Source organism: Schistocerca cancellata, chromosome 3 (genome assembly GCF_023864275.1).
Source record: "Schistocerca cancellata isolate TAMUIC-IGC-003103 chromosome 3, iqSchCanc2.1, whole genome shotgun sequence".
NCBI lineage: Eukaryota > Metazoa > Arthropoda > Insecta > Orthoptera > Acrididae > Schistocerca > Schistocerca cancellata.
In genome coordinates, this window is record NC_064628.1 from 92483746 (window position 1) to 92509722 (window position 25977).

At 45.0% G+C, this 25977-nt stretch overlaps 1 protein-coding gene across 1 annotated transcript in view; it reads left to right on the plus strand.

Moving 5' to 3' along the window:
• The window catches only part of LOC126177090 (serine-enriched protein), a 284041-nt gene that overhangs the window by 104086 nt on the left and 153978 nt on the right, over window positions 1-25977 (plus strand). Inside the window, exon 2 of the mRNA XM_049924343.1 lies at window positions 15317-15532. Within this exon, the coding sequence (XP_049780300.1) occupies window positions 15327-15532 (206 nt within the window). The 5' untranslated portion in view covers window positions 15317-15326. The remainder of the gene's footprint in view (window positions 1-15316; window positions 15533-25977) is intronic.

Genomic DNA, 25977 nt, shown 5'->3' on the forward strand with positions numbered 1-25977 from the left:
GTATTGAACAGTAGGGATGAAAGACTGCATCCCAGTCTTACACCCTTTTTAATCCGAGAACTTCATTTTTGGTCTTCCAGTCTTAACTTTTTCCCTATTGGCTTTTACACAGGTATATTACCCATCTTTTCCTATAGCTTACCCTTACTTTTCTCACAATTTGGAACGTCTTGCTCTATTTCAAATTGTCTAACGCTTTTCCAGGTCGATGAATTCGATCAACGTGTCTCGATTTTTCTTCAGTCTTGCATCCATTATCAGCCGCAGCTTCAGAATTGCCTGTCTGGTGGCTTTACCTTTCCTAAAAACAAACTGATCATCATCTAACACATCGTCAATTTTCTTTTCGATTCTGCTGTATATCATTCTTGTCAGAATGTGGATGCAAGAGCTGTTAAGACGATAGTGCGATAATTCTCGCCCTTGTCGGTTCTTGAAAATCTTCGGAACTGGGTGGATGACGGTTTTCCGAAAGTCAGATGCTATATCACCAGAGTCATACATTATACACATCAAGGTGAATGGTGGTTTTTGTTGCCAGTTCCCCAATGATTTTAGAAAGTAGTAGGGGGTAGTCTGTATAAAAATGGAACATTTCACTTTAATGAAGGTGAAGGAGAGTGTTTCAGAAAATAATGTGATTTGGAGGAGTGGGAGGAGGACGTTGAAACAAGCGTTCGGAAATTAGGGGAAGAAAGGCGAATGAGAGAAGTATTCTGTTAAATTTGTAATAACTGGTGTGTGCCGTGGTAAATTTAGTGACCAGGAAGGGGGAGGTGATTAAGTTTCCGTGGGCGCAGGATGTGGAGTGTGTGTAGCAGTGGGGTTGGGGAGGATGTGCTGGTACAGGCACCGCAGAGTGTTAGGGTTAATAATGAAGATGCAACAAATTATGTGGTGGGTTCAAGTTTGCATAAAGTACAGAAAATCCGTAGGTGTTCAGTGTGAGGGAGGAGAGAGGGGAATTAGTGAATTCGTATACGATCAAAGTGGACGGATAGGGTATAGAAGGCAAGGCAGAGAGGAAAGCTTTCTCGGGTTGGGGGGGAGTGCTATAACTTTGATGGTACAGAAATCCGAATGAATTTGGCATCCGAGGTGATTGGTCGGATTAAAGCATTATAGTTTTGGAGTTTGGTAGAGCGATACAATCCCCATGTTCTTCCGGTCAGAAATTGTGGGGTATTGTGGTCTTTTTGTCTGATGAGCAGTAGAGGTGGTTTCCAGATTAATTCACAATCTAGAGTAAGTCTGAGTTATTTTAATTTATTAGTTAATCGGATATGACGGGTGAGAATAGTGAGATAGAAAGTGTAGGAGTAGGAGCTGAGAGGGGCTTGTCATATAGCTATGACCGGCGTCTTGAAAGGAAACATTGGTTGCACCAGGATGTAAACAAGGTGATATGGGGTTCACAGGATCGTTGGAGTTATTGGAGCGTATGGTGTAGGGGTTGGGAGACAGTGTCTCCGGCGTAGTGCAAGAGGTACGCTATCTGATGAAAGGTACACTTGTGTAGTGCGGAACTGACAGCTAGATGTCACGAGAGGAAGACACGACAGTGTAGAAGGAGGCGGGAAGTATTTTGTTGGCAGCAGAGAAACAGTAACTCCAGTACAAGGCCGATCAGGAGAGCTCAGTGACTTCGAACGTTGACTAGTTATTCGATGTAACCGGAGTCACAAATTCATCAGGGAAATTTAAACCCTCCTGAAGCTGCCTAAGTCAACTGTTGGTGACGAAACACAGAGGAACAACGAGTGCGCAACCAAGACGAAGCAGACATCACTTACCGACGGTCAGGGCTCGTCGAGCACTTTAAAAAAACCCGCTTGAATTCAGTGGAAGAAATCACTCGTGAATTCTGAAGTGGTACTGTCAGTACCAGTAATACAATTATAGTGTGCAGGGAGTGAAAATCAATAGAGCACAACGGTCGAGCAGCTCCTCATAAGCAAAATATTTTCCGTAATCAGTTCTAAGCGACGCTTGAGATGATGTAAATAGCAGCAACGCTGGACAATGTGTGAAAACGAGTGATTTGGAAAACTGGATCACGCTTTATACCGTGGCAAACCGATGGAAAGGTTTCAGTTTGACGAATATGTGGAGAACGTTACCAATCATCAGGTGTAGTGTCAACAGGAAAGAACGGTGGAGGTGGTATTACGGTATGGGTATATTTTTCTTGCTCAGGCTGTGGTTCCCTTATTGCGCTTAAGGAAACGCCAGATGTGGAAGAAAATGAACACATTATACGGAAACGTTTACTGTGTACAGCAGAGGAGCAGATTAGGGAAGGTGATCGTTTGTATCAGCTTGACAGTTCATCCTGTCATAAAACAGCATTTATGAAGTAATGGTTTGTGACACTATAAATTTCTTGAAGTGGACTAACACACTTAGAGCCCTCCTGGCTAGGCACGCGGTCTAACGCGCTGCTTCCCGAGCGGGAAGGCGTGCCGGTCCCCTGCATGAATCCGCTCGGTGGATTAGTGTCGAGGTCCGGTGTGTCAGCCAGTCTGTGGATGGTTTTCTAGGCGGTTCTCCTCCTACATCGGCGAATGCGGGCTGGTTCCCCTTATTCCGCCTCAACTACACTATGTCGGCGGTTGCTGGGCAAACACTGTCTCCACATACGCGTACACCATAATTACTCTACCACGCATACATTTGGGGTTACACTCGTCTGGTATGAGACGTTCCCAAGGGGGTGAGGGTGGGGGCACTGGGGGCCGAACCACACAATAACTTTGGGTTCGGTGTGGACCGATGGTCGGGTGTGTGGACTGCTGTGGCCTGTTGTGGGGTTGTGAATCGCTGAGGGCTGCGGCGGGACGAAACCTCTCCGTCGTTTCCAGGTCCTCGGTTTAATACACACGCACCCTACTTAGAATCCCGACCTGAACCCAATGGAACACCTTTGGGATTAGTTAGAGCGTCGCCCTCGCCACAGAACCCGGCTCCCAACATCATTACGTTCTCTGGTTTCCGCTTCTGAGGAAGAACAGATTGCCATTCCCCCACAGACATTCAGACATCTCTCTGAAAATGTCCTCAGCAGAGTTCAAGCCGTCATAGAGTGGAAGGTTGGACACACGCCATATTAATATCCAATAATGGGTATCCAGATACTTTTGATCACATGGTGTAGAAATGAGAAGGAGCACCTATAGGCATGGCGCTGTGGAGGACATACAAGAGTGAAGAAAGAACAGAGTCTTGATGCACACCTGGAGTGTGATGGAAATTGCAGAAGTCAACGATTGTTCACATTTACATAAGACGGGTACCGCCAGTGATACCTAGGCCACTCCTCAATTGCACCACAGAGGAACTAGATATCATTCAGTAGATTTCGACAGGGTGCCCGACAGTGATCCCGAGATACACTCACGAATCTAAATCGACTGAAGGAGCTTTATTTGCATAATAGGTTTCCACTAGGAAACTTTTTTAGCCTGAATACTTAGTTCTTAATCTTCCAGTCTTATAGTCCCCTCTCGGTTCCTTTACATATTGTATTTTACCCTTCTTTCCCCATTACGTACTCCAAAGCTCTTTAAATTTCTGACTCTAATACTGGTTCCCCTAACTCTTCCATGTTGTCTCCTGTTTTTTCTTCCACCACATCATCACAAATATATTCTCCCTCATAGTGACCTTCAATATAGTATGTCCATATATTTGCTCTCTCCTCTATATTTTAATAGTGGAATTCCCGTTGCTCTCTTAATGTTACCGGCCCCTTGGATTTCACCTAAAGTTCTTTTGGCTTTTCTGTATACTGAGGCAGCCCTTCCGCTAATCATTTCTTCCTCGAGTTCTTAACATTTTAAATGCAGCCATTTAGCCTCAGATTCCTTCACTTCAAACTATTTAATTCCTAAATAAGTCGTATTTCCATATTCCTGAATTTACCTGAAAATTTTGTTCTTCCTTCTTTCGCCGATCAGCTTAACTCATAACAGGTTATTTGTGTTCAGTTTTAATCTCTTTCTCGATTATGTTAATATCTTGCTCGATTATTTTTATTTCTAGTCGTTAGTCCCATAAGATTACTAGAGTGAAGTATGAATGCCAGTTACTAACATTCTCAGTGGAACAATTAGGAAGCTTATAATGGAGTTATTTGGAGTGATAATATTTAATGTAGAAATATTACTATGTATCTAAAATTCATTTTTAATGTGACAAATGAATACGTAATTTAAGAGCAGAAATAGAAAACATTCTAGGTGCCAAATCTCACATTTTTCAGGAAAACAAAAAAAAACGGGGTATATTTTGATACATTCGTTTTTGCGTCGAAAATAGTGAGAAGGTACTCTAATGCTGCCTATCCCAAAACTGCAGAAGATAGTGAGACGAATTACAAAACAGATAATTTACTAAGAAAGTTGGAAGTGCCATACCAGGAAACTGTCTGTAAATGGCAAGAGTGATTAATGAAGAGGCATTTCGTTTGATTACTGATAATACAAGCACACAAATACAGCAGTAATATTTTAACTATTAGAACTGCAGTCAACAAAAGCCAGTTCTCATTTCTTTTCAATATTTTTGTAACAAAGTAATAAACATAAATTCAAGAAAAATAATCTCTTACCACCGAATTCTGTTTCTTACACAACTCCATTCTTGAGATCAGATATTGCAGATGTTCATTGTAAAACTCCTTCTTTTGTTGAGGAAGAAATGGCACATCGTCAACATGTATTTCTGTTTTGAAATTGTCAAACATAGCTGGTCTTTCAGATGAAGTACACATTTGCCATGGTCTTTCCCTGACATTTTTGCATTCCTCAGTTTCATAGTAAGAATTTTTGATGGCTATTTGAGATGAGTGAGTATTAGATACTCGCTCTTACACGCCTGAATTGACAACAGTGTTCGAGCAACATCTTTACAATAAAAGAATCAGTTGTATTACACTACTGGCCATTAAAATTGCTACACCATGAAGAAACGCAGATGATAAACGGGTATTCATTGGACAAATATATTATTCTAGAACTGACATGTGATTATATTTTCACGCAATTTGGGTGCATAGATCCTGAGAAATCATAACCTAAAACAACCACCTCTGGCCTTAATAACAGCCTTGATACGCCTAGGAATTGAGTCATACAGAGCTTGGATGGCGTACAGTTTTCCATGCAGCTTCAACACGATACCACAATTCACCAAGAGTAGTAACTGGCGTATTATGACGAGCCAGTTGCTCGGCCACCATTGACCAGACGTTTTCAATTGGTGAGAGATCTGGAGAATGTGCTGGCCAGGGCAGCAGTCGAACATTTTTTGTATACAGAAAGGTCAGTACATGACTTGCAACATGCGGTCGTGCATTATGCTGCTGAAATGTAGGGTTTCGCAGGGATCGAATGAAAGGTAGAGCCACGAGTCGTAACACATTTGAAATGTAACGTCCACTGTTCAAAGTGCCGTCAAAGCGGACAAGAGGTGACCGAGACGTGTAACCAATGGCACCCCATACCATCACGCCGAGTGATACACGAGTATGGCGATGACGAATACACGCTTCCAATGTGCATTCACTGTGATGTCGCCAAACACGGATGCGACCATCATGATGCTGTAAACAGAACCTGGATTCATCTGAAAAAAGGCACCCAGGTTCGTCGTCGAGTACACCATCGCAGGCGCTCCTGTCTGTGATGCAGCGTCAAGGGTAACCGTAGCCATGGTATCCGCGCTGATAGTCCATGCTGCTGCAAACGTCGTCGAACTGTTCGTGCAGATGGTTGTTGTCTTGCAAACGTCCCCATCTGTTGACTCACGGATCGAGACGTGGCTGCACGATCCGTTACAGCCATGCGGATAATATGCCTGTCATCTCGAGTGCTAGTGATACGAGGCCGTTGGGATCCAGCACAGCGTTTCGTATTACCCTCCTGAACCCACCGATTCCATATTCTGCTAACAGTCATTGGACCAACGCGAGAAGCAATGTCGCGAAATGATAAACCACAGTCGCGATAGGCTACAATCCGACCTTTATCAAAGCCGGAAACGTGATGGTACGCATTTCTCCTCCTTACACAAGGTATCACAACAACGTTTCACCAGTCAATGCCGGTCAACTGCTGTTTGTGTATGAGAAATCGATTGGAAACTTTCCTCATGCCAGCACGTTGTAGGTGTCGCCACCGGCGCCAACCTTGTGTGAATTCTCTGACAAGCTAATCATGTGCATATCGCAGCCTCTTCTTCCTGTCGGTTAAATTTCGCGTCTGTAGCACGTCATCTTCGTGGTGTAGCAATTTTAATGGCCAGTAGTGTACGATGGGTTCATAGTGCTATGAGAACACCTTGCACCTACTAAAGCAGCAACTAACAGTACATCCATGGAAAGCGGTCACATAACTCACAGGGGCCAGCGTTGCCGTAAACAGATGCAACTCGCCCACGGTCCGCCCGTCCATCAGACAGCAGCCTAGGCGCTGACAGCGGTCGCTGGCGCTAAAAAGCTATTCTGTTCCTCAGGCTACGTGGCTGAAAGTAGTGCGTACGGTATCCTGTCACCCGGGCTGCATTTAGGCCCGCGCCCAAACCACGACGAGCGGTTCACTCCGAGTGGGCTTCCTGGGCAAGGCGTGAATGTAGTAGCGTTCCATCTGTCAGGAAGGCACTTTGTAGCCGCCGCAACGATAACGTTGTGTTTTTGTGGACTTGTAAGCTGTCTTGTCTTTGTTATTATCCTGGGGTTGACAGTGTTTCGTCACACTGGTTGGTTGAAACTGAACTGTCCTTCTCGAATTTAATTCGTACTTTGTCTAATATTATAACTGTCTGCAGGACGTAAACTTTGGCCAGGAAGTTTCATTTCTTTGCACCCTTATCAGCGGAGTGAAAACGTCATTCTGGGGTAACTGTCTTTCTTAAGTGATAAATTGTTACGTTGTCGTAGAACGCACAGCCGTAGATGTAATCCCTCTTGTTAAATAAACTTTGTTTTACTAAATTTACAGTGAACTTTTCCTGTCCGTCACACTATGTGGACATTACAAACAACTTTAGCTGATTCAACCTGTAACACCACAGCTCTTATGCTGTATGAATTTATTTTGCTTTTGCTTTATTTAATGTTACATTGTTGATCTTCTGTAAGTGTGATTGAATCGATAACATAAAATTGTGTACTCTTTTCTTTGTCAAACCTTTGATGTCGTGATTTGATTCTATGCAAAGTAGTGTATCTGTAATTTAAAGTTCTTTGTCCCATTTGGAGGGAACATAACTTATTGTATGTAATTGTAATTTTGTGTGAATAATTTTTTGTAGAAGTGTCAATATGTGAAAATGTTCTGTTTTATTTAATGCATTTGTTTGCTGTTATGTAAATTGCTGATCCTCACTTAGGGTTCTTAGTTAGTTTGTATGTAAATGGTGTAGTGGTTCCCCTCTGGAACGGAACTGTGTAGCGCGCGCAAATTGTGGTTGGCATAGGTGGAAAAGGTGGAACTGATAGTCAGTCGGAGACGAGCCAGCAGTCGGGGACGAGCCAGCAGTTGGAAAGGAGCTACGAGTCTGTGCACTGCCATTATAAAGGTGCATATTGTGCTGATTCAGAGAGAGACTTTTCTGCTACTTTCCAATGCCTCGGATGGGTGGATAAATAGATGGAACTATTCTGGAATTTGTATTTATCACCGCCACCAAGAAATGACAGAGTCCAGCAATTCTACCTGCAATTCCACCTACCAACATGCAGTTGCCACCACATTGCGCAATCACTGTAACGTAATACTATATTGATGTACAGTGAAGGATCAGCCTAATGGATGTGTTAGTGTGCTGAAATATAAGGTAATTCATATCTGAAATTATGTACCTACCTTGATTTTACTCCTCATCATAACACCTCTCAGGGTCCTCTCCGTTTGAAGTAAAGTGATTACCGAGTGTCCTTACTGAAAGTACGTTGAAGTCTAGAGCTTTGTTAAATAATGCCTCTTGAACTTATTAAAGTCAATGATGCTTGCTGAAAACAATTTTCCTAGTAAAACTGCTTATTAAAGTACTGTTGCTAACTGCAAAATTAAAAGTCCATAAGACTGAGGCTTATTAAGTAAATGAACACATTGTTGCCTGTAGTAAATTCTAAAAGGAGAGTCAGTTTCTCGCAATTTTGTCAACATTGTGTTTCGTTGTAGTAAAAGTGAGAAAGCTGCAGTTGTGAAACGTTACATTCTCATGTTTGCCAAATGTTTGTCTCTCTTGTGTATTAGAAGTGCGCGTTAATAATAATGTTATAAAGACCATTCACTTTGTGTATACCCTGAACGTAATAGTGTGTTTCGGTATCTGTTTTAATTTTGAAAATAGTTCCTACTGCTCTAACTGTTAGCTTCAATCTTAAAACATATGTGCGTCAGAGTTCATTGCACTCACGTGTTGCTAAGTCTTGGTTGTGTTTGTTGTGTTGTCCATTATAGTTACTTATACCTACTTTCATAAACGAGAATGTTAATCTTTCTCTTGCCTAATTAGGCTGGCGACCGTTTCCCTTATTCTAGGAATAGTATAGCTAGGCAAAATTTTGTTTGTCACTATTCCAATATTTACGTAATTCTTACTTTCATTTCCGATAAGCCACCTCCGTTAGGAACAACACGGTCAAACTAACAAAATTCCTCTCAGAGGGTAACACTGCTCTGTTGCTTTGTGCCATAGTTGCTTTTACAAAATTGTTTTATGTTACAACCTGCTTTTAGCATAGAGGTTATGGTACAGTAGCAAGCAGGTAGGAGTGTTATACGTGGCTTTTCCGTGACAGGACTAGTTGTTCTGTTGGGGCATACTACGTAATAAACCAAATTTGGTAATTGATTACGTAAGCTACGTAAACGCAGTTGTAGTGTTATAAACCGTCTTGTGTAAATCTAGCAGAACAAAGGACTTGCTTAACTTTTTTCGTTTTTCTATATCTGCATAACGTTCCTTTTATTAAAAGGGTGTTTTATTGATTCAAACGAAAGTTTAGCGTCACTCTGCTTATCACAGAAGCAGTGTATCAACGTAATGGAGGAGACCTTGACGCATAGTACTTATAAGAGCTCCACAGGGATGAATAATTTGCCACAAAGACCACAAAGTATCTAGTACATCTACATGGATACTCTGCAAATCACATTTAAGTGCCTGGCAGAGGGTTCATCGAACCACCTTCATAATTCTCTATTATTCCAATCTCGTATAGCGCGCGGAAAGAATGAACACCTATATCTTTCCGTACGAGCTCTGATTTGCCTTATTTTACCTTGGTGATCGTTCCTCCCTATGTAGGTCGGTGTCAACAAAATATTTCTGCATTCGGAGGAGAAAGTTGGTGATTGGAACTCCCTGAGGAGATTCCGTCGCAATGAAAAACACCTTTCTTTTAATGATGTCCAGCCTATATCCTGTATCATTTCTGACCCATATTTCTCGATAATACAAAACGTTCTGCCTTTCTTTGAACTTTTTCGATGCCCTCCGTCAGTCCTACCTGGTAAGGATCCTACACCGCGCAGCAGTATTGTAAAAGAGGACGGACAAGCGTAGTGTAGGCAGTCTCCTTAGTAGGTCTGTTACATTTTCTAAGTGTCCTGCCAATAAAACGCTGTTTTTGGTTAGCCTTCCCCGCAACATTTCCTATGTGTTCTTTCCAATTTAAGTTGTTCGTAATTGTAATACTAATGTATTTAGTTGAATTTACGGCTTTTAGATCAGACTGATTTATCGTGTAACCGAAGTTTAACGAGTTTCTTTTCGCACTCATGTGGATGACCTCACACTTTTCGTTAACTTTAATAATGAGTATTTGAAACATTTTTTCCGTGATTTGGCACTTACAACAAGTGTAGCGACATGCAACAATGTACCGAGAACGCAATAGCATTGAAAACGGACATCGTGCGGAAGAATGGCACTCTTTATGCATAATTAAGAAATGGTGAGATGTGTACAAAATTGACTGTTAGTATAACAAATTAACAGGTAATTATAAATAAATAGTCATGTTCAGAAAACCAGAACACCTAGGAGCGACTCCCCATCGGAGGTTCGAGTCCTCCATCGGACATGGGTGTGTGTGTTGCCATTATCGTAAGTTAAAGTTAGATTGAATAATGCGTAAGCCTAGGGATCGATGACCTCAGCAGTTTGGTCCCATAGGAACTTAGCACAAATTTCCAATTTCCTTGAACGACTACAGACAGGACGGTCATGTTCACAGGACATCCACATTACGAGGTGCATTCAAGTTCTAAGGCCTCCGATTTTTTTTCTAATTAACTACTCACCCGAAATCGATGAAACTGGCGTTACTTCTCGACGTAATCGCCCTGCAGACGTACACATTTTTCACAACGCTGACGCCATGATTCCATGGCAGCGGCGAAGGCTTCTTTAGGAGTCTGTTTTGACCACTGGAAAATCGCTGAGGCAATAGCAGCACGGCTGGTGAATGTGCGGCCACGGAGAGTGTCCTTCATTGTTGGAAAAAGCCAAAAGTCACTAGGAGCCAGGTCAGGTGAGTATGGAGCATGAGGAATCACTTCAAAGTTGTTATCATGATGAAACTGTTGCGTAACGTTAGCTCGATGTGCGGGTGCGTTGTCTTGGTGAAACAGTACACGCGCAGCCCTTCCCGGACGTTTTTGTTGCAGTGCAGGAAGGAATTTGTTCTTCAAAACATTTTCGTAGGATGCACCTGTTACCGTAGTGCCCTTTGGAACGCAATGGGTAAGGATTACGCCCTCGCTGTCCCAGAACATGGACACTATCACTTTTTTCAGCACTGGCGGTTACCCGAAATTTTTTTGGTGGCGGTGAATCTGTGTGCTTCCATTGAGCTGACTGGCGCTTTGTTTCTGGATTGAAAAATGGCATCCACGCCTCAGCCATTGTCACAACCGACGAAAAGAAAGTCCCATTCGCGCTGTCGTTGCGCGTCAACATTGCTTGGCAACATGCCACACAGGCAGCCGTGTGGTCGTCCGTCAGCATTCGTGGCACCCACCTGGATGACACTTTTCGCATTTTCAGGTCGTCATGCAGGACTGTGTGCACAGAACCCACAGAAATGCCAACTCTGGAGGGGATCTGTTCAACAGTCATTCGGCGGTCCCCCAAAACAATTCTCGATCATGTCGTCAGACCGGCTTGTGCGAGCCGAAGGTTGTTTCGGTTTGTTGTCACACGATGTTCTGCCTTCATTAAACTGTCGCACCCACGAACGCACTCCCGACACATCCATAACTCCATCACCACATGTCTCCTTCAACTGGCGATGAATTTCAATTGGTTTCACACCACGCAAATTCAGAAAACGAAGATTGCACGCTGTTCAAGTAAGGAAAACGTCGCCATTTTAAGTATTTAAAACAGTTGTCATTCTCGCCGCTGGCGGTAAAATTCCATCTGCCATACGGTGCTGCCATCTCTGGGACGTATTGACAATGAACGCGGCGTCATTTTAAAACAATGCGTATGTTTCTATCTCTATCCAGTCCGGAGAAAAAAAACGGAGGCCTTAGAACTTGAATGCACCTCGTATTATGTTCTGCAGAAATGATTAGCGTCTAAATCATGTTGGTCCGCGGATTCACGGTCAACATCAATATCATGGCACAACACCACCTACAGGAAAACTGTGCCTGCGGCTCCCGTTGTCACAATAAACCGAAGGTAGTGGATCAGTGTGACTCAAGCAGACGTGCAGGATGCCTCGCAAGCGTGTGCGCGAATGATACCGACAAATCCGTGGGTTATAAAGAGGGTGCATTGTTGACATGAGAAAATGTGATGCTACTCGTGTGCGCCGAAGTGTTCTGGCAGTGCACCGGGTGTGTGGAGATTGGCTCAGGGAAGGCCGTAGAACACGATGAGATTGCTGAGGTGGCACCGCCCAGACCACCTCCCGAGAAGATCGACACCTCATCTGCATGATATTGCAGGACAGTTCTGCTTCCTCCTCGTGTCTGGCGCAACAGTGGAACATTGTAACGCACCGTACACTATCAGGGGTGACAGTCCGTCGCAGTTTAATTACGGCATGGGTTACGTGCGGGTCGTCCACTTCTCTGCCTACCTTCGACTAACGTGCAGGAAATGCCGCGTATAGGAGAGCGGCATTACAGTGACTACCTTCACACTAAATGTACAGCATCAACTCAAGGCCTTATGGTGTGGGGTGCTATTGGGTACAACCACAAATCACAGATGGCGAGCGTCCAGGGCACTGTGACCAGTGTGACCTATGTGAATGACGACCTGCGACCCGTAGCCATACCATTGCTGTGTAATACCCCAGATACCATTTTTCAGCAAGACACTGCACGGCCACATGTTGCTGCACGAACACGTGCCTTGTTGTCGTCACAGGGTGCCAGCCTTTTGCTCTGCCCCATTAGATCACCACACTTTCCGCCAATCGAAAATGTGTGCGATATGGTGAAAAGGTGGGTGCAGTGCTGTTACCCAATGTCAACCAAGACAGATGAAGTTTGGAATCAGGTGAATCCAGCATGGACGGCTATACCACAGGACGCCATTCGCACCTTAAACGCGTCGATGCCATCACGCGTGGAACAAGTTATCAGGGCCCTGTGTCTGCCTGGCTACAGGACAATTCCTGAACCGAGGTGGCTCAAGTGCTAATCATTTCTGCAGAAAATATTGATATACAGGGTGGTCCATTGATAGTGACGGGGCCAAATATCTCACGAAATTAGCATCAAACTTAAAAATTGCAAAGAACGAAACTCGTTTAGCTTGAAGGGGGAAGCCAGATGGCGCTATGGTTGACCCGCTAGATGGCGCTGACATAGGTCAAACGGATATCAACTGCGTTTTTTAAAATAGGAACCCCCATTTTTCATTTCATATTCTTGTAGTACGTAAAGAAATATGAATGTTTTAGTAGGACCACTTTTTTCGCTTTCTGATAGATGGCGCTGTAATAGTCACAAACATATGGCTTACAATTTTAGACAAACAGTTGGTAACAGGTTTTTTAAATTAAAATACAGAACGTAGGTACGTTTGAACATTTTATTTCGGTTGATCCAATGTGATGCATGTACCTTTGTGAACTTATCATTTCTAAGAACGCATGCTGTTACAGCGTGATTACCTGTAAATACCACATTGATCCAATAAATGCTCAAAATGACGTGCGTCAACCTCAGTGGATTTGCCACTACGTGTAACGACAATCCTCTCAACAGCGAGTAGTTCGCCTTCCGTAATGTAGGAAATCAGCATACATTGCACCATTTAGATTGCCATCGATAAAATGGGGGCGAATTATCCTTCCTCCCATAATGCCACACCGTACATTAACGCGCCAAGGTCGCTGATGTTCCACTTGTCGCAGCCATCGTGGATTTTCCGTTGCCCAATAGTGCATATTATGCCGGTTTACGTTACCGCTGTTGGTGAATGACGCTTCGTCGCTAAATAGAACACGTGCAAAAAAATCTGTCATCGTCCCGTAATTTCTCTTGTGGCCAGTGGGAGAACTGAACACGACGTTCATAGTCGTCGCCATGCGATTCCTGGTGCATAGAAATATGGTACGGGTGCAATCGATGTTGATGTAGCATTCTCAAGACCGACATTTTTGAGGTTCCCGATTCCCGCGCAATTTGTCTGCTACTTATGTGCGGATTAGCCACGACAGCAGCTAAAACACCTACTTGGGTATCATCATTTGTTTCAGGTCGTGGTTGACGTTTCACATGTGGCTGAACACTTTCTGTTTCCTTAAATAACGTGACTACACGGCGAACGGTCCGGACACTTGAATGATGTCGTCCAGGATACCGAGCAGCATACATATCACACGCCCGTTGGACATTTTGATCACAATAGCCATACATCAACACGATATCGATCTTTTCCGCAATTGGTAAACGGTCCATTTTAACACGGGTAATTTATCAAGAAGCAAATACCGTCCGCACTATCGGAATGTTACATGATACCACGTACTTATACGTTTGTGATTATTACAGCGCCATCTATCTGAAAGCGAAAAAAGTGGCCCAGGTAAAACATTCATATTTCTTTACGTAATACACGAATATATAATGAAAATGGGGTTCCTATTTTAAAAAAAAAACGCGGTTGATATCCGTTTGGCCTACGGCAGCGCCATCTAGTGGGTCAAGCTTAGCGCCATCTGGTTTCCCCCTTCAAGCTAGACGAGTTTCGTTCTTTGTAGTTTTTCCGTTTGATGCTTGTTTCGCGAGATATTTGGTCCGGTAATTATCAATGGACCACACTGTATATGTCTTGTGAATATGAACGTCCTATCTCTAGTCGATCGAGGTGTTCTGTTTTTTTTTTTTCGGCACTTGTGTGTATTAAATAACAGTTTAATTGGTTAAGTAGCTGGGCAGCTAGAGGGCAAATAAATACAATGAAGAAGAAAGTCAGCCCCTCTCTTTGCCCCCTTCTCTTCCCCGCGTCCTTTTACATTTCCCTCCTCTGCCTCCTCTCATTCCCTCTCGCGTCTGCCCTTCTCCCCCTTTATTAGTCCTCTCCCTCCTTGGTTTCCCCCCCCCCTTTTCGTTTTTTCCTCTCCTCCCTCCTTGTTTCTCCCCCTACTCCAGGTCCCCCCCCCCCCACATCTGCCTTGGGTCGGGAGTGCCATCTTTGTGCCGCCTTTTTCGTGCAGTGTTTTACAGTGTGTTTTTCCAGTGAGTGCTCCGTGTTGTGTCTTTTGGGACGTGTAGCGAATAGCCATCATACTGTTGCTGGGCGTGCTTTTATTAATTGCGAACAGAAACCAGACTGTCGCCATGTTTTTTTAACTGTGTGTCTACAATGTTACTTGCCTGATTCCTGTGTCTTTTATCTACATTGCCACCCCCTTTGCTTTCTGTTTTAACTTTCCGCAATTTTACGCCATTTTTCACTTTAAATCGCCATTTTATCGCCTGTTTTTTCTTGTTTCTTTCTCCTTCCTTTATTTAAAAAAAGTCTGTAGGCTGTAGAGCAGCGTAGTAAGCTGCTGCCGGCCCGCCCCCTTCGGGGGGAATTGAAAATCAGTAAAGAGAAAAAAAAAGGAAGTCAGTGATGCCATGGTTTCGCGTCACTCACCTGTGAGGGGATAGATGAAGAAATCTACCGTCTTACAGTTCCCCGTTCGAAGGTCATCCCAACGTCTTTGGTGACACAGTGAGATGTTGGGCCGAGTCGTTCTTCCCTAGCATATCTAAGCACCCGCGGCTACTCGAGCCTCCCCAGCACCTACAGTGGTCGGTGTCTGTAGGTCCGTTTGTCCTGCCTGTTGCAGCGGGGGCTCGATGCCCGAGGCGAGCAGCAGCGCTATGGCGGAGGCGGCGGCGCTCAGCGACGAGCCGGACCTCAGCACCTTCGAGAACAAGTCTGGCCTGGCCGAGGACATGAAGTTCCTGGCGTCGATGCCGGAGCTGTGCGACGTCACCTTCCTGGTGGGCGACACGCGGGAGCCCGTGTGCGCCGTCAAGGCGGTGCTCGCCGCCAGGAGCAGGTGGGTGGTGGCAGAGGGCGTGGCGGGGCGGGGGGGGGGGGGGGCTCCAGAGCTGGGCGGGCGGTGGCTGAGTGCTGCAGGTGTGCGATTACCAGTAATGAGGGAACAGCTCAAGTACGATCGTGCTGGGTATCGAGCGAAACTTGTGACTGGGTTGAGGATTTCTTGGCAAGGGGGATGGGGGGAAGGGGGCTCCAGAGCTGGGCAGGTGGTGGCTGAGTGCTGCAGGTGTGCGATTACCAGTAATGAGGGAACAGCTCAAGTACGATCGTGCTGGGTATCGAGCGAAACTTGTGACTGGGTTGAGGATTTCTTGGCAAGGGGGAGGGGGGGAGGGGGTTCCAGAGCTGGGCGGGCGGTGGCTGAGTGCTGCAGGTGTGCGATTACCAGTAATGAGGGAACAGCTCAAGTACAATCGTGCTGGGTATCGAGCGAAACTTGTGACTGGGTTGAGGATTTCTTGGCAAGGGGGATGGGGGGAAGGGGGCTCCAGAGCTGGGCAGGTGGTGGCTGAGTGCTGCAGGTGTGCGATTACCAGTAATGAGGGAACAGCTCAAGTACGATCGTGCTGGGTATCGAGCGAAACTTGTGACTGGGTTGAGGATTTCTTGGCAAGGGGGAGGGGGGGAGGGGGTTCCAGAGCTGGGCGGGCGGTGGCTGAGTGCTGCAGGTGTGCGATTACCAGTAATGAGGGAACAGCTCAAGTACAATCGTGCTGGGTATCGAGCGAAACTTGTGACTGGGTTGAGGATTTCTTGGCAAGGGGGATGGGGGGAAGGGGGCTCCAGAGCTGGGCAGGTGGTGGCTGAGTGCTGCAGGTGTGCGATTACCAGTAACGAGGGAACAGCTCAAGTACGATCGTGCTGGGTATCGAGCGAAACTTGTGACTGGGTTGAGGATTTCTTGGCAAGGGGGGCGCAGCATGTTATCTTGGACAGAGACTCATCGACAGATATCGAAGTTACTTCCAGTGTGCCCCAGAGAAGTATCTGGCTTCCTTGCTGGTTCAAATGGCTCTGAGCACTATGGGACTTAACATCTATGGTCATCAGTCCCCTAGAACTTAGAACTACTTAAACCTAACTAACCTAAGGACGGCACACAACACCCAGTCATCACGAGGCAGAGAAAGGCTTCCTTGCTGTTCGTGCTGTATATTAAGGCACGGTTCTCATTCAAATGAGGAAAAACTAGGTAAAGCTTGGACATTTTTTTTTTGAGACAATGAAACGACATACAAAGGATTATGACTGAACATACTTCGTACTTCAGTTTAGATTTTCAACTGGAAAAAAGAAACAAAATGTTGCCCGTAATTATGGTTTGATCAAGAGCCTGCGAGTTTGAAGTGAGTAGACTGCTTGCATTGGGCTTCTTCCTATCCGCATTGAAATAACCTTAAATTTAACAATATGATGCTAACTCGACCTTTGAGTTAGATTTTTGGAGGTTTGTTTCACTCTTTATAGCTTTACAAAAAATAGTGAATTTTAAGAAATTTCATATAATATAGGTACAAACTCCCAAGCAAAGTATTTACTTTTCGGGATTCAAAGGTAGAAGTTAATAGCTTGAACCGTTTTCATTTTATGATGCACGCAGTTTTTAAAAATCACTACTCGAGAGAAAAGAGTAGAGAAAATTTTTATATGCATTATTAGTTCAGTTTGGATAAAAACTACATGCTATTATATATTTTTGATGCCGCTGAACACAGATCTGACGTTTTCAAAATTCAAAATGGCAAATCCAACATGGCGGACCAAGAATTATGTTTAGACCAATTTTGACCAAAATTTGATGCTATAAATTTTCTCGTTACCTACGTTTAGTCTGCATTTCCAGGGCCGTATGTCAACTGTTCCTCTAACTCGAATTGTTCCTGGAGAGCAATTTCCGCTTCCTTCTTGGCCAGAAAAGCCAATCTGGCTGAGATGGATATAATGCTTTCGACATCTTGCACACATTTTTCGATAGTTTTTTCAGCGAATATGTTTGCATGCATACTGCGATATAAATCATTTTGTGAACTGCATCACGGCGCGACAAACTTTCCCCGGCTGACAGCGTCCCAAGGCGGCCGTGGCACTGCTTCGAACAGTGGGCAGCAGAAGCCTCTGTAACGCACGGATTGAAAATTCTTTTAGTCCCAGCATTCTATACATATATATCTTTCAAAAAATCCAATAAAAAATTGAATTTTCGACGACTCTGAATGAGAAGCTGGCCTTAGTGACCTTGCAGAGAAGATCAGTAACAGACTTTATCTAAATGATGTATAAGAAGTGCAAACTGAAAAAAAGTTACTTAATGAGTTTTCATTGTATCCCAGCAGATAGTAGAGCACGTCAACGCGCCCCTTCAGGGATTCGGGAAGGCGAGGCTGGATGTAATTTTTACGCAGTTTATCGAAGTCGAATTAGGGAAACAGAGGGGCGAAATGCAGGAAGGTCTGCAGCGGAAGTCACTTGGTGCAGTGAGTGGCAACTGACCCTTAACATAGACAAATGTAATGTATTGCGAATACATAGAAAGAAGGTTCCTTTATTGTATGATTATATGATAGCGGAACAAACACTGGTAGCAGTTACTTCTGTAAAATATCTGGGAGTATGCGTGCGGAACGATTTGAAGTGGAATGATCATATAAAATTAATTGTTGGTAAGGCGGGTGCCAGGTTGAGATTCATTGGGAGAGTCTATAGAAAATGTAGTCCAACGACAGAGAAGGTGGCTTACAAGACACTCGTTCGACCTATACTTGAGTATTGCTCATCAGTGTGGGATTCGTACCAGATCGGGTTGACGGAGGAGATAGAGAAGATCCAAAGAAGAGCGGCGCGTTTCGTCACAGGGTTATTTGGTAAGCGTGATAGCGTTACGGAGATGTTGAGCAAACTCAAGTGGCAGACTCTGCAAGAGAGGCGCTCTGCATCGCGGTGCAGCTTGCTGTCCAGGTTTCGAGAGGGTGCGTTTCTGGATAAGGTATCGAATATATTGCTTCCCCCTACTTATACCTCCCGAGGAGATCACGAATGTAAAATTAGAGAGATTCGAGCGTGAACGTAGGCTTTACGGCAGTCGTTCTTCCCGCGAAACATACGCGACTGGAGCAGGAAAGGGAGATAATGGCAGTGGCACGTAAAGTGCTCTCCGCCACACACCGTTAGGTGGCTTGCGGAGTATAAATGTAGATGTAGATGTAGTAACGACCGCTGTGATTGGCTAGATCGCTCCCCCCATGTCTCCAAACCAACGTACGCTCACAAAATTATTGAAACACTTACGAAATACTGGATTTACATTTAAATAACTTGAAATTAAATAAATATTCCTATGGCTGGATCATAAACACGCTATAACACACATTATTAAATATATTAACTATATATATATCAAAGGAATAGAACAAAAGGTAGGGCAGTAGCCTAATGTCTCTGTGCTTTCTAAACACAGTAAATATTTCACCAATTTCTTCATGAATACGATATATCAGATATAAGCAAAGACATAGACGAATAAACATATTTATAAGCATGCTGCTAGCGTTTTTTCATGTAACTGTGAAGTACTTATGGCTTGACGCGTTCGATAGTTCAAATGTTCAAATGTATGTGAAATCTTATGGGACTTAACTGCTAAGGTCATCAGTCCCTAAGCTTACATACTACTTAACCTAAATTATCCTAAGGACAAACACACACACCCATGCCCGAGGGAGGACTCGAACCACCTCCGGGACCCGCTGCACAGTCCATGACGGCAGCGCCGTAGACCGCTAGGCTAATCCCGCGCGACGATCGATAGTAATCGGCCACTTTGACCTCCAATAACTCATGTACTATTCAAGTTACATGCCTGTAATTCATACAAATTTAGGTTCACACTAACAGCTTGCTAAAGACACGTCGATCGAGAAAATCGGATGAACCGTTTAGATTTTGGAAATTCGCTGCTGAGTGTTACTTGTATAATTTATCATCAGATACTAAACTTTAAACTACGAGGACAGTTCAATAAATAATGCAACAAATTTTTTTTCTCGGCCAATTTTGGTTGAAAAAACCGGAAATTTCTTGTGGAATATTTTCAAACATTCCCGCTTCGTCTCGTATAGTTTCATTGACTTCCGACAGGTAGCAGCGCTGTACGGAGTTGTTAAAATGGCGTCTGTAACGGATGTGCGTTACAGACAACGGGCAGTGATCGAGTTTCTTTTGGCGGAAAATCAGGGCATCTCAGATATTCATAGGCGCTTGCAGAATGTCTACGGTGATCTGGCAGTGGACAAAAGCATGGTGAGTCGTTGGGCAAAGCGTGTGTCATCATCGCCGCAAGGTCAAGCAAGACTGTCTGATCTCCCGCGTGCGGGCCGGCCGTGCACAGCTGTGACTCCTGCAATGGCGGAGCGTGCGAACACACTCGTTCGAGATGATCGACGGATCACCATCAAACAACTCAGTGTTCAACTTGACATCTCTGTTGGTAGTGCTGTCACAATTGTTCACCAGTTGGGATATTCAAAGGTTTGTTCCCGCTGGGTCCCTCGTTGTCTAACCGAACACCATAAAGAGCAAAGGAGAACCATCTGTGCGGAATTGCTTGCTCGTCATGTGGCTGAGGGTGACAATTTCTTGTCAAAGATTGTTACAGGCGATGAAACATGGGTTCATCACTTCGAACCTGAAACAAAACGGCAATCAATGGAGTGGCGCCACACCCACTCCCCTACCAAGAAAAAGTTTAAAGCCATACCCTCAGCCGGTAAAGTCATGTTTACAGTCTTCTGGGACGCTGAAGGGGCTATTCTGTTCGATGTCCTACCCCATGGTCAAACGATCAACTCTGAAGTGTATTGTGCTACTCTTCAGAAATTGAAGAAACGACTTCAGCGTGTTCGTAGGCACAAAAATCTGAACGAACTTCTCCTTCTTCATGACAACGCAAGACCTCACACAAGTCTTCGCACCCGAGAGGAGCTCACAAAACTTCAGTGGACTGTTCTTGCTCATGCACCCTACAGCCCCGATCTCGCACCGTCGGATTTCCATATGTTTGGCCCAATGAAGGACGCAATCCGTGGGAGGCACTACGCGGATGATGAAGAAGTTATTGATGCAGTACGACGTTGGCTCCGACATCGTCCAGTGGAATGGTACCGTGCAGGCATACAGGCCCTCATTTCAAGTTGGCGTAAGGCCGTAGCATTGAGTGGAGATTACGTTGAAAAATAGTGTTGTGTAGCTAAAAGATTGGGGAATAACCTGGTGTATTTCAATGCTGAATAAAACAACCCCTGTTTCAGAAAAAAAATGTGTTGCATTACTTATTGAACTGCCCTCGTAATAAAGGTATTGAATATCTTATTACACCATCAGAATCGTCGAGCAAATAATGGTAATGTACATGTTTCTTTTTGAGTTATCATCATTCATCTGGCTACTATTAATTTCTATATGAGCTGTGAAATGTCTGCCATGATGGTTTCACAAAGTCCGCCATCTTTGGCACTCTCGGCATACAAGTCTGTTTCATCGACACAGCGTCACCATGGAATTCCCAGCCACGCTCTCTGGCTGGACCCCTCTTGCTTCGGCCAGCGTCCGGCACCGCGTGGTCGGCCTGCGGAGCGACCCGCGTCCGCCGAGCGACCCTAGCGGACACGCCAACTCTGATCTTAGAATATTTTCAGGACACCACTATTCGCCCGTTACCTCACAATCGTGCCTTTTAATAGCATCTTGCTTGACAACGCTGAAGCCGCAAATGGCGATGGATTGGGCTCAGTGGAATACACGCTACTGGGTGTCTGCTTCATAGCTGTCCCTGAAGTAACCGATTTGTAACAGTTCTTCGTGTCACAGTGGTACCAACTGCTGTTCAGATTGCTGCTGCAGATGCAGTAGAATGCGACAGAGCCATACGCCGAACACGATGGTCTTACTTTTCGGTAGTGCCACGTGGCCACCTGGAGCCCGGTCTTCTTGGGCCCGCATATTCTGGTGAGCAACGCTGCCAGCAATCACGTACAGTGGCTACATTCCTGCCAAGTGTTTCTCCAGTATCGCAGAAGGAACATCCCACTTCTCATAGCCCTATCACCCGGCATCATTCAAACTTAGAGAGATGTTGATAATAGCGTTTTTGTCGCCTTAAAAGCATTCTTGACTATGAAACTTCCTGGCAGATTAAAACTGTGTGCCCAACCGAGACTCGAACTCGGGACCTTTGCCTTTCGCGGGCAAGTGCTCTACCATCTGAGCTACCGAAGCACGACTCACGCCCGGTCCTCACAGCTTTACTTCTGCCGGTATCTCGTCTCCTACCTTCCAAACTTTACGGAAGCTCTCCTGCGAACCTTGCAGAACTAGCACTCCTGAAAGAAAGGATATTGCGGAGACATGGCTTAGCCACAGCCTGGGGAATGTTTCCAGAATGAGATTTTCACTCTGCAGCGGAGTGTGCGCTGATATGAAACTTCCTGGCAGATTAAAACTGTGTGCCCGACCGAGACTCGAACTCGGGACCTTTGCCTTTCGCGGGCAAGTGCTCTACCAACTTATATATATATATATATATATATGAAGGAAGGTAGGAGAAACAGAAAACTTTATTATTCACAAAATAAACATAGTACGTCCTGACACATGATAACTGTCCGGGAAGGAACCTCGCTCCCGTCCTACCATGCAACATGAAATAACAACAAAATCAAAGTGGGGCCTCCTCCGGCACCCTAAAGAAAAGTACTTATGGATATGAAAACAAAATTTGAAGTACATCCATTTGCTAACTGTTCAAGCCTGTGTTTTTTTCGTAGGTCGCATATTCGCATAGTGTTCTTAGTCGATCACATTACGTGGTCGGTTTCACAACGAAAGCACCGCCGCTCATCTTTGCGCACCCGGCACACCCCAAGTATATGGCGGGTCCGCAAAAACCGTTACTAGGAAATTGGCATACCAATCCTTGTACTTTTGTAGCTGTAATAGTTTTGTGCGTCCATCTTGTAAGTATTGCCAGTAATCCAGGACGTTCAGTAAGTTCGAACGTGTGTCTCTATAGATGTAATGGACCGTCATACCTGTGATATCCACGCCACTGCGTTCGTCTTATGACGCGGAAAAGACGTTTCCTCTGGAAAAAAGACTATGTCAGAACAGACTGCTGTATAGATAGTGCGCCGCATGAACGCTATTATCTTTCTTGCGAGAGTCGAAACAGCCAATGCCTCGCCGCAGACCAGCCGATGGTCGTCCGTATCCAGCACGCCGCATTGGTGACACAAGGGCGAGTCCGCCAAATGTATTGCGTACTTTTTCTCATTTGTAGGGTATTTTCGGTTGACGACAATGTACCATGTTGATCTGACTGATGTAGGTAGGTGGGGGTGGTGGACCGTGCGCCACACCACGTGCCAATTAACAGCTGGATGTTTGCGTTCCACCTTATTCCGGGCGATCTGTCGAAGAAGCAGATGGTACACGACCTTCGATGTCAACTGTCGGGTCGTCGGTAAACGCTCTCGAGCGTAACTGTGTTCCACGATGAACGTGCGCACATACGTTAAAGGGGGCGATATATGGCCGACACCGACTGGAGGAAGATGCGATGTTGGTACGAGTTCTTCGATGATCGTCCCCGTAAGCGAGTGATTCCTGTTGCGCCACCGTTTGAGCATAGTATTAATATACATGGCACGCGCCTTCTCGTGCACGTTCACTAAACCAACGCCCCCCTCTCGCGCTGGGAGGGTAAGCGTGTTGTACTGTACCTTAAAGAGTTGTCCCAGGCACACATAGTACCCAAAAGCCGCCTGAATCCTCATAGCCATCGTGCGCGTCAAGGGGAGAAGGTGTGTCAGGTGGCACATCATGGGCGCGAGATAAAGGTTGACGAGTAACATTCGCTGCAGCATATCCATCGACCGTAAGGCGTTTAGTCGTACTGCCGTGCGGACTCTGAGTAACAGTCTTCGGTAGTTGTCCGCAGCCGTTCTCGCTGTCTCTTTGTGAAAGGTGATACCCAAACAGCGGAGGGTTTCCACCGCAGGTAAGGGTCCTTCCGTTCCTGGTTCTAGTCCACGCCCCACATGCATGAATTGTGATTTTCGGTAGTTGACCACACTTCCAGCTGCCATCCCATACGTCTGTACCCAATCCAGTGCTGTTTGAGTCTCCCTCTCATTCCGTACGAGGAACACAATATCATCCGCGTATGCTCTGCATTTGAATGACAAATGCCGTAGGGAGATCCCGGTAAGTCGACGGCGAAGGCCTGCGAGGCACGGTTCTAAGGCGATCGCATAAAGGAGGATCGACGAGGGGCAACCCTGTCTCACTGATCTTAAGATCTTAAAATACTCAGTTCTCCCTCCATTGACCACCATCGCTGATCTGGCGCCGTGCAACAGTCGCATCACAGTATTGGTCAATAATGGCGAGACACCCATCCGGTTCATCACCGCCGCAAGGTACACATGATCCACGTCTGAGCCACCGAAGCACGACTCACGCCCGGTCCTCACAGCTTTACTTCTGCCAGTATCTCGTCTCCTACCTTCCAAACTTTACAGAAGCTCTCCTGCGAACCTTGCAGAACTAGCACTCCTGAAAGAAAGGATACTGCGGAGACATGGCTTAGCCACAGCCTGGGGGATGTTTCCAGAATGAGCCCGCGAAAGGCAAAGGTCCCGAGTTCGAGTCTCGGTCGGGCACACAGTTTCAATCTGCCAGGAAGTTTCATATCAGCGCACACTCCGCTGCAGAGTGAAAATCTCATTCTGGAATTCTTGACTACCATCAACTCACCATGTCCAATCTCAAAGGTAGCTAACGCACAGGCCGTGACAACGTGTATTTGAGGGAAACCTGAATTGCATCCTCATAGTGATGCTACTATCGCCACTCTTATGCGACTGGCACGAAATCTAAACAGACATAATCTTCAAGACGTAGAAACACGCCTACGTTTTTTCGTTTATATCGTAGAGCTTCTTCTTGCTATTGCGATTTTTTCCGTCAGTATAGAGCCTTCCGGTGTTTCAGAAAATTTCTGAGCTAATACTATTTACTGATTATAAGTTAAAAACTTGGAGAGACGTTCTATCCATGGGTGTGAGTCTGTTTTCTGTATGTCTTTTTAGTCTTTGCACAGTCATTTTCCGAAGCCCCAGAGGCATTTGCAAATGACTCTGCGTATAGAGAACAAGAGTAGTCCTGACACACTTTCGTGGGGCTATCCTGACGATACGTCTCTGATGAACACCAGTCCTCCAAGACAACATTCTGGGCTATTTTACATAAAACGTCTTCGAGCCACTCATATACCCGAGAGTCTGTTATGGACGCGTGGATCTAATATCAACAGTCAGCAGTGTAGGACTGTGTCCAACACTTTCCGGAAATCTGGGTCTGTGGTATCTGCCTGTTGCTCATCATCAGTGGCTCACAAAAATACTGTGCAAGAAAAAGGCAAACTGAGTTTCGCATGGGCGTCGATTTCCGAGGCCATGTTGATTTATATAAAGAACCTTTCCACACTGGAGGAAATTTACTATATCTGAAATTAGGTCGTGCTCAAGAAATCTGCAACAGAGCGACGTTAAGGATATTTATCTGTAATTTTGTAAGTCCATCATTTCCATTTTTACCTACACTTTTCTCCCGCCGCTTCCACTGGTTCCTCATCTTAAAGTACTGAGGTTAGGATCATCTATCGTCTGACCCTAAAGGTCAGAAAAACTTGTCGAAGCAGACCTCGGGGCTTGTACAAAAACTAGAATGCAGTTATAAGAGTCGAGGGGCACGAAAGGGAAGCGATGGTTGAGAAGTATCTGAGATGGGGTTGTAATCTATCCCCGATAGAGCAGGCAGTATGGGAAGCTAAAGACAACTTTGAAATAGGAATTAAAATCCATGGAGATGAAATAAAAATTTTGAAATTTGCCGACGACATTGTAATTCTGTCGGAGACAGCAAAGGACCTGGAAGAGCAGCTTAACGGAATGGACAGTGTCTTGAAGGGAAGGTATAAGATGTACATCAACAAAATCAAAACGAGGATAATGGAATGTAGTCGAATTAAGTCGGGTGATGCTGAAGGAATTAGATTGGGAAATGAGACACTTAAAGTAGTAAAGGAGTTTTGCTATTTGGGGAGCAAAATAACTGATGATGGTCGAAGTAGAGAGGATATAAAATGTAGACTGGCAATGGCAAGGAAAGCGTTTCTGAAAGAAGTGAAATTTGGTAACTTCGAGTATAGATTTAAGTGACAGGAAGTCCTTCCTGAAAGTAAATGTATGGGGTGAAGCCATGTATGGAAATGAAACATGGATGATAAACAGTGTAGACAAGAAGAGGATTGAAGCTTTTGATATTTGGTGCCACAGAAGGATGCTGAAGATTAGATCACGTAACTAATGAGGGGGTACTGAACAGAAT